A 13,959-nucleotide genomic window follows, 5' to 3' on the forward strand; every position below is an offset into this window, starting at 1 on the left:
ACTGCCATCTTAAAACTAAACACGTTTTTATTTCAACATATCATCTCTCCTCTGAGCCAGAAGGAAGAGTGATGTGGGACCTAGGTAAGCTGTGTAGGTTTTAATGTTACATAAAACCCAAAATGTGGGATATGCATCTTACTAAATAATTAATTTTACAGATGTAAATAAAGGGATTTTTTTCTTTCACACCATCATTTCAAATATGATTTTTTTCAAGAACTGTATTAAATATCACTAGCCATAAACACAATTCAATTGCCGGCATTTATTTTTTCATATGCTTGCTAGTAATCAATTGTAAATTAATCAATATTATAGTCTCTCATAATAGCTGCACAAATTTCTTATTTAACGAGGGAAATGATATCCTGAACATACGGATTTCCATGTGTCTCAATAAAATGCAGCACAACCTCATCCTTGTAAGATGTCTTCTGGCTGTTATCTTCATTTCATTTACACCATGTGCTGTACTGGTATTGATCCTGAGTTTTGACTGCTGCTGGGTACACCACAAGAGGGATTTTACATCTGTGAACTGCAAAAGTTAGAAACCTTAATTAACATAATCTTCATTGACAATAAAGACCTATAAATCTTTTATTAAAATGCACAACATCGGAGTAGTTAAATAAATGTGTTCACCTATTTATCAGAGTTTGAATATTAGGATTACCTAAAAAGTGCCATAAATACGTTACAATAATAAAACATATGATGTCATACATTGCAGTAGATAAATACATAGGTATGAGAGATCTTGGATGCTACTCTTAGTACATCCTCATCACTTGCACACTCACCACTGATGTGGCTGAAAATGCCAGTTTATATTACGCTAGATCTTAATGTTTCACTATGCAGAAGATACTTTGGAACAAAATTAATTATAAAATCTACCAAGTATATTAGGCAGATGAAGATAAGCAAAATGAAGCAACATTGGCCAGCCATCTCTCATCAATGAACCTTCTGAAGTTGCAGCAAGGCTTTGTGGAGAATCAATATTCTAGTTTAAAAATTTGGCAGCTATATACTGGAGGAATTTCCGTCTTTGCTACAAAAAATTGCCACAAAACGTTTTAATATTGTTTGAAAAAGTATGTGGCAAGTGAGAGTTAAAGAATGTTGTCTCTCCAGTGATGTTGTGATGATAGCTTTGAGTTCTTGGACAGGATTGTCATAGATGATGAAATGTGATACCCTTCTTATATCAGAAAGCATCAAGAAACTGGTGCATTTGTATCACAGTGAAAGACTAGACTCAGACATGTATATTGGATTTGAACTTTATTACAAAACTGAAAGATCACTGTGTTCATTAACTTCCTTTCCAAAAATAAGAATGTGAATTCTGATCTTTATGGTGAAATCATGGAAACTGAGACCTGTCATGCTACTTTGCCAAAAACTGACATTCTGTGCCTGTGTCTGTATGCAAAATACAGGCTGATTCTTACACAGAGATAACAGCAACCAGCCACTTTTTACATTGGTATTTATTCATTTAAATGGTGCCATTACCAGTTTCAAAGTGAGAGGTTCAACATAAGATGGCTAGTTCACATTAAGATACATTTTACATGAACTAGCCATCTGAAGATGAACCTGTTAGTTCAAAAGTGGTAACAGCACTATTTAAATAAATAAATAGCACCATAAGAAGTGGTTGGTTGCTGTTATCTTCTATGTAAGAGTTAACCTATGTGAGACATGACACTCAAAATGGGCTACTCATATAGGTTTTGTTTTCATCAACAAAATGCCTTCACACATGTAACTGATACACAATACATATTATGTGTGACTTAGGATAGGAAGTATTCAACAAGGGAAACTGACAGAGAATCTATATCATCACATAAATCAACAGAAAAAGCTGAACTCAAATAGTAGATTTTCATGAGGTGCTTGGTTCAAATGATGACAATGTGTAGTGCTGCAATACTCTCTTCAACTGGCCAGTCTTCTTAAGTTCTGCACCCATGTCATTTTCAGTACCTAATGATAAAAAACCCTTCTCTGTGTAACTGTCACATATGTCTCATGTGGGTATGTCTTGTGGTGCATTGGTTGAGATAGGGATGTTAATTTTAGTATCAAGATTGGTTTGTCGTCCACTATTCACTATTAACATCAATTGAAATTAAAACCATAGTAACAAATAACTGAAATAATTGAATAATTCATATCAAACTTGACATGATAATTTCTGAAAGATAATAGAAGAGTCAGAATTGAATCTATTTGTGCAAGGAATTTACAAAAGAATACCAACACAACACCATAACCTTAACCAAACATGTTAAATATTCTATAATAACTTGCTCACAAATGCATCAGTAATTTAAATCAGAAACAGAAGACTGGCCAATTGAAGAGAGTGTTGCAGCATTACATATTGTCATCATTTGAACCAAGCACCTCATGAAAATATAATAGATGAGTTCGGCTTTTCTTGTCAATTGAGCAAGGAGAAAATCCTACTTAAAATTTTAAAATGAAATTCACAGTAATTTTAAAAGGAAATATATGATAATCTAGATAAACAACGTCTGCCCATGCGGGAACATATAAAATGGAAGCTCAGGAGAAATGCGCAGGCAGTCAAAACATTTATTAATACAGCCACTGCACTAGACAACCTTTCTCAAAATTGAGGTAAAGCCTGGCAATTAAATAAGGTGCATGTTTGTTACATAAAAATGACTGAAAAGTCAGATGACTTCAAACTGAAAGGGGGCGAAATGCACTGGTGATACACAAACTTGGCTATTGCATCTGTACAGTTCACACATGTGGTCACAAATCAAACAGTGACTGCCGTTAATATAATGTGCCAATCAGACTGAATTATGCTCACTACATACAACAGCTGACAACTGACTCATTATATGATCAGTTGACACCCAACTGGCAGAGAACAGCCCTATCTTACGATGTACTTCCCTACTTCGCTGCCTCCAGGTTCTGTTGGGGGAAAAGACCAGTCAGTTTGTAACACTACGCTATCGCGCATGATACTTATTAAAGCCTGTACTATGGTAAGTTGACGGGCTTCACTTTATAAGAAAGGATTTTGGTATATATGTTGACCGCGTGTACCTGAATGGAGGCAAAATCAGACTTTTACCCACTCAGTAACAACAATGATATGTCAAGCAAGTCTGAAGTGCAACTACATGTTAGGACGGACAAGAAACAACACAGCAGATGCTACCAAATTGTTAATAATACGGTCGCCAGCCTAATTAGGCATTAACTGAGTTTCTTCCCAGTACAAGTTGGTGCACGTTCTTACAAAACAACACGTAACAACACTGCATACTATGGTAGATTTTAGAACCAGAAAATCTACTGAACTAATAATTTCACTTTCTGTACTAATATGGACAAGCCAAAAATACACAACAATACACTACAATGTTTACTACAAACTTCGTACTGTCTATTGATCTGATTAAAATTGGGCATAGGTTACCCTAGAAACAGCACTTTCGAAACACACATAGAATGTCAATTTTGAAAAAGGTAAAACACTAATAAATTTTGATTTTATATTGACTTTAACTTTGCTGGTCAAATCAGTTCAGTACACTTCAGAATTTAAATGAATAGAAAAGAAACAGGGGGGGGGGGGGGGGGGGACCTTGAAACTGTTATGGTCACTGTATTGAAATTCTTTGACTATTGAACTCATTAAGCACTCAAGTTTTCCAATACATGAGTTACTACTCTTTTTCTCTTATTACCTGCTCATTTAACTACTATTATTTGTGTCTCAAATTAACTAAACTTCATTACTAAACCAATTCCAAAATTATCTTCCAACTTTGTCAGACCTTTGTTCTTTGCTTATATTTTCATTAACAACAAAGTTCTTTAAACATCATTCTAACATAGATAGGTCTGCAGGTAATTCTTATCAACATAAACCTTAAATCTTCATTTCGGGACACTCGGATTGCACAACATGTGGAAAGGACCCTGTCTAGGTTAGGGATGAGGATAATTAAATGATAGGACAATTCTGGTAAAAGTTAAGTTGTTATTGAACAGTCAGGAACAAAAGTAACACTGGTCCACACGAATACAGTACTAAAAGTTTCAACCTGTTCGTATCGATGCGGCGGTTGGCGGGCGGCGAGATGGTGAGGCGCAAAGCACACATACAATCACAGCTATGGCTCTTGATGTATCGGCACTTTACTTCTTCATAGCGTCGCAATATTTTTCCATTTAGTGCCTAAGGAATATTGCCATGCTGTATAGGCGTCGGAAACGGCACATCCGAGGCTCAATGAAATCACGTTTTCCAGGGGGGCCTCCTCGATCCAGAGCGTGTTTCTCAGACCGATGCCCAACTCCGACTACTACTGCTGAGCCCGTTATGCCGTGCCACGCCCGTGTGCACTTTCCTGCGCTCGCCTGCCATCCACCTTTTACCGCTCCCCTACAGTCAGGGTATTCACCAAAGGTTTTACATTCTACATATCCTAATACATTGCCTACGTATGGACCAGGCGCATAAATACAACTTTAACATCTTACAACAGTTTCAACATTTCTTACATTTCCATTTTGTTATAATATTGCTTGCAATTTGACATAAACATTAATATTCACATCGAAAATTGGTTACAGTTCCTTTAACATCATGGCATGAAAAGAAAAAGAAATGAAATCAGAACATTGATTACACTAATTTAAAGAAAGTCAGAAGAAAAAAATTATTACATGTACAGTTGTTGTTGTTACAAGTTAGCCCTGAAGTGAACTGCACTTAGCCACAGTAAGTATTTGATCAGCTCTCTCCTCCTTGTTGCAGCTGCCATATTATGGCAGCCACAGCATGCAGTCAAATCCTCTATAGGCATCTGACAACTGCTTGTTGCCTACTTGCTCTCCAACACCAGAGTCCTTGTCTCCTTGGCTCAAATGATGTGACAATGTGTGGTGCTGCAACACACTCTCCTTGCAATGGTGCTTATGTCATGGTGTGCAGCACCACCAAGAAGTTGCTCAGCCATCACTGCTGTACCGGTGATGCAGATTTTAAACAGCCGCAACTGCATAATATCTCATGATGCCACACCATCGCATGAACAGCACTCATGTTCTCCTAGATATACTTGCAATGAACTTCTCAAACAGAGTAATTTTTACCCCTCAAATATCTGCATCTGGCACGTCCATCCATTAATGATTTTCATGATGTACTCACTAGAATATCCCAGAAAGAAACTGCAGCTGCTGCATACTGAGGCTTCAAATGCATTAATTTATTTGAAATTACAACTGAAGTACAAGAAACAGTCTGGGGACATCTTCTATTCATTTCTCAGGCATAAACAAAAAGCTTCATGGGTTTACTAACAAACTCACACAAGTCTGTGACAAATATATTCCCCTAAAGACTGGAAAATTAAGAAAGAAACCTGCACCTTGGCTAACTGAAGAACTAAAACAGCTCATGAATCTCAGCGATACTGTACATCAGGCATACAAACTATGCCACATGCCTGAAAATCATATTGCTTACAAGCAGAGGTGAGGTAGAGTCACTCAAGATACGGGAAAAGCAAAACTGAAGCTTGTCCATACATTAACTGACAACAGAAATAGACCAGCTACCCTTATGGAAACACCTGCGTGACCTTGGTCTAATCAAAGTGAAAGCTGCGGGCTGATCCCATTTCCCTGGACAAAGAATTGAACCAGTACTTCACATTACCTACCACCAAACTGTATGACAAATGAAAGAGAGACTATTGATTACTTCAAGGGAGGTAAATGACTGTAGCCACAAAAAATTCTATCTAAAGCATGGGTCCTGCAGTATCTTGAAAAATGCCATCATTCATATGAGATCAGCATCTACTAGACATAATGGCCCCAGACTTCAAATGATGAAGCTTATTATTGACCCATTACTGCCCACCATAACTGATGTCTTCAACCACTCCTTAACCAAAATCATTTTCCCTGAGGCCTGGAAACAGTGATTAGGTAAGCCACTATCTAAAAAGGATGTTGCCACAGCAGCCTCTAATTACCAGCCTATTTGCATTCTTCCTGCACTGTCCAAGGCTTACTAACTACAAAAAACCTACAACACAAATACTAATTAGGTTTCTGTAAACATCACAGCACAAAATCTGCCTTAATAAAGGTAACAGATGACCTGAAGCTTGCTGTGGATGCATTAGAGGCAACTACTGTGTGCTTCTTAGATTTCAACAAAGGCTTTACACTGCTGACTTTGACATTTTACTTGCCAAACTTAGCAGACTAAATTTCTTGCCAAGTGCAGTGCAATGGTTTAGCTTATAGCTGGCATCTCACCAGCAATGCGTCATGTCCAGCACTATAAAGTCACAAGGGAGGCAAACAGTATCAGGCATCGCCCAGGCTTTGGCATTAGATTCTATACTCTTTTCATTGTATGTAAATGATGTGCCATCTCTTTTATCCTGCTCCAAATGCCTCATGTACACCAAAAACCTCCACTTGTATCTAAGTGCAAAATCAATAAACCTGAAGACAGGTATAGCGAATTTCAGTACCAACCCATGTGCACTTTCGAGATGGGCACATCAACCCACCCAAAATCCAAGCAATACTTGCTCGTCATTGTAAGCTCATTAGCCTGAGGTACCAGGAATCCCTACCATCTTTAACCCTAAATGGGTCAAATATCAATTTCTCTCATTCAGCAAAGAGTCTAGAAGTAATAGCAGATGAAAATCTAAATTGTAATGAGCAATAACTTCAATGTGCAAGATGGTATCAGCATCTCTCCATGCCCTACCAAAATATAAAAAGCTATTCCCTCTCGTGCTTGTAAAGAAACTTGTAGAAACATGTATACTGCCAATTACTGGTTACTGCAATGTTATCCTATAACGTCTTTCTCAGGAAAGTATATGGGGCCTGGAACTGGTTATGTGTTTGTAATATCTTGTTATGTGTTTGTAATATCTGTGATGTTTGAATCTTTGATCATAATTCATCAGCTATGCACAGCTGTTCCAGCTGCATGCAGACAAGCACAGAGATTTCCATACCCTCTACTGTCTTATAATGAACACTGTCCCTCATATCTCTCCTCAAACTTAATACTCTTATCTGAACAACATGGCAGAAACACCTTCCCCCTTCATCATTCAGCCACTTTTTCAAAATACTTCTCAGTAGCAGGAATCTAACTCTGGAACAGCCTCCCACATTATAGTAAAGAATTGAATAACATCTCCAGCCTCACAAGACAGTAAATGACATTCCTACTAATGCAACAATAAGGATTACCATTGTTCCTGTATGCGCTCTTTACTTTGTACATTCTTCTTTTCAATTAGGTCTTCATCTTTTTGCAGTATTCTTAGCTGGTGCATCTCCTTAAGTTTCCTTTCCCCTGGACTTGCCATATCTGACAATGTCTATCTTGTACACCTTTAAATTCTTTTTATACTACCACTATCATTATTGTTATTGTTATTATTATTAAATTATCATTACTATCACTATTAGTGGCAGTTGCAGTAGTCCTAACTCTGGCAGTATTATTTACCAACACTGCCATTTCAGACACTCAGATCATTTTAATATTATCTGTCATATTAAAATTGTTATTCTTTAGGAACTATGATGTAAACAAGGTACTGTATGTGCAAAATCCCAGTCCAATGTAAGAGAGGGCATGATGGCTCTAATTAGATGAGGTTAAATAAATAAAGAAAGAAAACATTGAGTTACACAAGTGCAGTACATCTACTATAGTCTGTCCATACTTAAGGACTGACACTTCAGCAGGAGCACATAGAGGCATGGAATACAGTTCCACATCAAACATGGAACACATGCATAATCTTACATTTCATTCAACTCACTCAAACAAACTATTCATTTTATAAATAAGTAAAAGCATCAATATTTTCTGAAAGAGTTATGCTATGTTCAATTTTAGCTTTGCCTGGGGCAACAAATTATTGAGATGATATAAAGACATTTTACAAATGTTTCTGAATTTTCAACATGTGGGAAACTTGGTTGTTACTGAAATTAGGCGAATATATTAAGTGAATGAAATCTTAAGCTTACATCACATTTTCATAAGTTTGAAACCAGAACTCTGTCAGAGAGCTCTAATGTGAGATAATTTGAGTCAAATATGATGAATAATGGTCTACTCATGCATAAAATACTAATCGGGTGCCTATATGGTTTCAACATGAGAAACAGATCCTACAGGTTTGTAATAAAACTATTTAATTTCTCTAATCTGCCTACTTCATTCTAACACAACAAAAAATAAGATTAAGTGTGTTCATCATGGTGGGGAAACTGTTTAGAAAGAACAAAAGCAATACCAATAACAGGGTCTCCATATTACAGCAGTTATACTGTAAACAGTAATATTTAATTTGAATGATACTGACTGAATTCCTGAGATGATTAAAATTTCAAAATTTTCAATGATATGATTTTGTTATGTAGTTAGTTACTGACATAAATTGTGCCCACCAAAACCACAGCTGTATCTCCTGTGCTCCATTTCCTTGGGGATAATGGAAAAAACCCTCTGAAATCACTCTTGTTGCTAAGGTTGCTAAGATGGATTCTTGAAATGTCAGTTTCATTGTCATTATCACTGCCACTATTGTCATTTAATGAAATTTTCATCTACTGCACTGAATTTTCCAAAGGAGCTTCATTCTGCCACCCTCGTTCTATGATGCTCTCCATACATTTGACAATTTTCTGAGGTGACATTCCTGACAGCTACTCTTGTTAGTGCTTCTACTGCAGAAAGGGTAAATTTACCATTATTACTTGAAACATAACCTTTAATTTGGGCTTCATCCCCTGTATTGTTTCCTGGTGTGCTTCCAGGCCACTGAGTATCTTTTTCTTATTGGTAGCTGATCACACATTACTCTAAATTTGTGGACCACTTTCTAAAACCTTCCCAGTAGGAACGAGAATGTACCCTTGAATTCCATGATTGTTTTCTCCATTCCCTCTCTCCACTCCTGGCTCAGTTATAGGCCAACTTATATATTTTTTCTAAGTATTCCAGTTGGATCAGCGTCTGCATTCTCCACACCCACTTCTGGCTGATCGTCTGTACACAGGAAGCCATCTACCATGTTTCTTGTTTCTGCGTGAGTTGTGATCAATTTACATCACCACTTTGATGCACAGAAACACTTGCGGTTCACTGGAAACTGCCTGGCTTCCACAAATTTTTCAACCATGGATGGAACAGCATTATATTCTACTAATGGCTAATTGTCATATACAAGTACTATACTTGTACTTCCCTAGCACACATCACAGTGCTTCTCTGCCACTCTGCAATTTCTTTCACATTCTCTGCTTCACATGAGCCTCTTAGTTGCTGTGCGGGCTTCACCTTCAACTTTTGTCATTATATCAGCACCCTTATTGTCACGGCATTTGACTGTGCTCTCTCTCTGCATGTTATTATGTTCCTTTCGGAACATGTCTTCTGTAGTCACATGGGTGACTTGGGGTGTCATGGGAATGTACTCATTAACAGCCTCTGTCAGTCTAAATCCTAAAGGCTCATGGGCAATGGTCTTTAACCCACAACCAGCCGCATCATGTCTTTAGTTGTCTCTTTAGTTGGCAGTGTTCATTGAATTCTCATCACAACTTTTGGATAGCATACTCACTTCATCTGGAATGCATGTTTCCTCTAACAAATCACCTTCTAGCTACTGTGGCCCGCCTATGAACTTTCCTCAGCCTCCTTCCATTGTACTAAATTAATTGTGCCCTCAGTGCTATCTGTACCCCATGCAACCAGATCTTTGTACAAATTTACCATGGTTTTACTGCTCCAGTTGATGATCACCACTCTACTCGAGAGTATATCATTAGCGATTATAAAATTGAGTGCCAACCCACAGATGACAACTGAATTCACCTGGAAGCCACTTCTTCTGTTGCTTACCAACACCAAGACCTGATTTTCTACCTTCAACCTTTTTGCTTCAAAAGCAGGAATTAGAGAGATTCCTCTTACTGGTATCTGATCTAATTTACTGCCTATTTCTACCAGTATCACGTAAAAACATGTTGAAAATGCTGTCACTTCTGACCCAGAATCCAGATATGCTCTTGTCTTAATTCCTTCCATGGTTATCTCAAAGATGGGACACCGACTGTTCTCTTTTTCTGAGAACTACCTGAGGTGGGGCCAGTGGTGGTGAAGCTCCATCACTCTCAAGGCCTTTGTTGTTATGTGATGTTTGTATGCAATTCATGTAGTATCTGTGATCTAGCACTTCATTCCTGCCCTGTTCTCCCTAGTGTGGCCCATGGTGTCTATTTCACTCTTGTCTATTCCCTTCTTCTCTCCTTTGTCTGTTATTGTGCCAATTCTGCCTGTCATTCTGAGGTACAAACCTTTGTAACACCCTGTTTTCTTCCCTCATTGTGTTAGCATGTACCATCCCTCAGCACTCGTATTCCTCAATGACATCCAAAGACATTAAAATACCAAGGAACTGTTTTCTTGGCAGTGCTCTGATGAGTGCTCATTGTACCTGAGCAGGAAAATGTGAGCATATCACACTACACAATTCCTCACCTGTCATTTTGTTGTTCAAGTATCCCAACAGAACAAAAAAATGAGCAGTATGTGTTGCCATGGATTGGCATGACTGTGCGACAAATACTGTCCCTGATATATGCTCTCTTTGCACTTACCTTTGTGGCCATGTTACATTACATTGCCAGAAACTGAATGCAGAAATCCTTGTAACTACTGTTCCTGCAAATTTCTACATCAGATCAGGCAGCCTCCTCCTGGTCAGGAGTCTGCCATGCAACGAGGAAAGCATTACCTTCCATCTTTCACATGCAGATAGGCATCTAAATTCTTTAAGTATGCCTTCAACTGGGTACTGCACGTTTGACCAAACTTGACCAGTGGTATGTCCACCACGTGAATCAAGAATGTGGTCTGCAAATTCGCTGACATGACCTGCATTACAAGGACATTACCTTGTCACATTTCAGACATTTCTTGCTCAAGGATGGACACTTGTGTTTGTGTTTCCTTGGGCTATTTACTTTTCTCATCCATACAGATGGACATGTCTGTCATCTTTGCATTTATCTCATTTATGAGTTGTTGACCTTCATTTCACACTGTTTGCTCTCTTTATCCAGGCTGTTGGTGATTTCTGTCCATATCTTTTTCGTTTTTTTTAAGCAATTCGTGCTCAACTTCAGCAGTCTGCCCATTAAGCTTCTGAATGCAAAATTTTATCTTGGCTTCCAGTCTTTCAAATCGTGTTTTATTTCCCTCACTTGTGGTGATTATCAACAATGTGTGGTTTTCTAATACCACGAAAATTCCATCCAGTGGACTCTGACTTTGTGTATGGCAAACAGATGTGCCAGCCATCTCCTCATTCACACCTGATCTCTCCTCCATTGGCCTGATGGTTTATAGTGTACTCTCAATTTGTATACTCCCCACAGATGTGCATGGCACTTCCTCACCCACATCGAAACTCTCCTCCAGTGTCCTATCGGTTTCCATATCTATCAATCTCCCAGATCTCAGGTGCATAGAAAAACAGAAACCACAAACTTAAAGCACTCAACAGAAAGTGCAAATACAGACAATACAATGCTGATGGCAATGCTGGTAGCTACAAACAGAACAACGAAAATGGGGAACAGAATACTCCGAGAAACAAACGATATTTTCTAAAGCTACCTTACAAAATACATAGAAGGCTATGGTAACCAAAACTAAATACACTAGCAATTGCTATGTGTACTTCATACTCACATTTGCAATGCATTCAGCACAAAAACTCTCTATCCATACACCTGACATCATACTCAAAAAGCTTAGCATATTCTAATAGAGAAATAGGAATTCTTTCTGAATCATGTCTGAAAATTTAAATGTTTTCACACTAGCAAAAACGTGAGAACGAAATCAAATCAAAGCCCCCTTTGGGTGCCAAAAATATAGTGAATCATTCAGAACTCTGTGATATGACATAGCATAACATTTCAAATTATTACGAGTTGTCATCCTGCACTGGAAGTGTAGCTCGCCGTGGAGCCGGGAGGAAAGCAGATTTGGTATTCATGCTGATGCTGGCTACTGGGCCAAGCTAACTGTATACTTGCTTAACGCTGCATGCAATACGTTACATATACAGTACTCTCTGTGAACCTGTAGAAGTACTTTTTAATATTAATCAATCTTTTTCATACGTAGTACACCAAATGCTATGGATAACACAATCATGCTGTTAAAATTCAAATCAATAACTTCAATACTTTTGGAGATATACATTTTTACCTAAAACACATAATAGCCATGCTGGCATTGTGAAAGTGAGTTAGGGACTGTAACGTATTCATATATAGTATAAACTGAAGCTACAACCAAGAAGATACATTCATGTAATCTAATTTTATGGAATTTTCTTTAGTTTCATTACAATAGATTTCTGACATAGAAGTACAACTTAAAGTAACAATTAATTTACATTAAGCTCTGTTTCAAGTTGAAGGAAACTGCAGCTGAAACCCACCAAACGCTGATGGAGACATTTGGTTAGATTGCATTCAGTCAAGAAAGAACATTTGAGGTGTTAAAGTGCTTCATGGAAGCCCAAGAATCTGTGGAAGATGAAAAACATTCTGGTTGATGGTCAATGTGCATAACACTGGAAATAATCATGAAAGTGCATGACATGATTCATGAAGACTGAAGGCAGACAATTCAGGATGTTTGTAACAGACGTGGTACATGTCAACGAATTCTAGCCATTGAACTAAATGTGAGATGAGTTGCAGCAAAGTTTGTCCCTCAGCTTCTTAGCATTGACCAATGAAACCTCAGGATTCAGATGGGCACTAAACTACAACAAAGAGTTCAAGAGTGTCCGAAGTTCTCATGCAGAGTTGTAACAGGTGATGAAACTTGGGCATACAGTTATGACTCTGAAATGAAGCAGCAGTCATCAAAATGGAAAACACCTTCTTCTCCAAGGCTGAAAAAAAGCTCATAAAGTTTGCAGCAACATGAAGTAAACACTGATCATTTCATTCAACATTCAGGGAACTGTGCATAAGGAGTTCTTTCTACATGGTCAGACTGTCAATGAACATCTTTGCTGTGAGGTTTTGAGGCAACTGACAGAAAATGTTAGGTGCAAATGGCCAGAGTTGTGGAAAAAGAAAGACTGGTTGGTGCACTATGACAATGCACCAGTGCACACCTCTCTCACCATGAAGGAATTCCTGACCAGAAATAACATGGCAATAGCCCCCACCCGCTCTACTCACTAGATCTAGCCCTATGTGACTTCCATCTGTTCTTGAAGGTGAAAATTGCACTGAAAAGGCTATGTTTTGGCACGGCTGAAGACATACAAGTGGAATCGCAATAGATCCTGAACACCCTTCATCCGGCAGACTTCCAGGAATGCTTCCAAAAATGGGAACAATATTAGGATCATTACATACATGCCAAAGGTGACTACTTTGAAGGTGACAGAGGACATTAGGACGTAAGTATAGTTTCCTGATTTTTACAATAACTTTCTGGGATATTTTGGGTGGCACCTTATATAAAACTTTGTTTGCTTGTAAAACTTCAAACCTGGTCATGTTATTTTCATATCTTACATATTTAATGTTGACTGATACAATTAAAGTTGAATAAAATGTGTTTTAAAAACCATACTTTTTGGATTGTTGGAGTAAAGTATTTCCTAGGATAGACATTCCTAACTAGATGAATATGGGGAGAACTCCCCAAACAAACCTAAAGTTACCCACCAGAATTGACTTTTAAGTGGCCTAGGATTGAACAAAGTCAGGCCTCATCCCCACAGTTTGACACAATATTGTGCAACCATGCTAACTGTGGTGCACCCCATAGAGATTGAG

The 13,959-nt window shown here is 38.0% G+C and overlaps 1 protein-coding gene across 1 annotated transcript in view; it reads right to left on the reverse strand.

The window, feature by feature from the left end:
• Positions 1–284: 284 nt before the first annotated feature.
• LOC126247407 (parathyroid hormone/parathyroid hormone-related peptide receptor-like) overlaps positions 285–13,959 on the reverse strand; it is a 335,703-nt gene continuing 322,028 nt past the window's right edge. The window contains exon 13 of the mRNA XM_049948476.1: positions 285–541. Coding sequence (XP_049804433.1) covers positions 456–541 — 86 coding nt within the window. The 3' untranslated portion in view covers positions 285–455. The remainder of the gene's footprint in view (positions 542–13,959) is intronic.

This window comes from Schistocerca nitens, chromosome 1 (genome assembly GCF_023898315.1).
Source record: "Schistocerca nitens isolate TAMUIC-IGC-003100 chromosome 1, iqSchNite1.1, whole genome shotgun sequence".
Classification (NCBI taxonomy): domain Eukaryota; kingdom Metazoa; phylum Arthropoda; class Insecta; order Orthoptera; family Acrididae; genus Schistocerca; species Schistocerca nitens.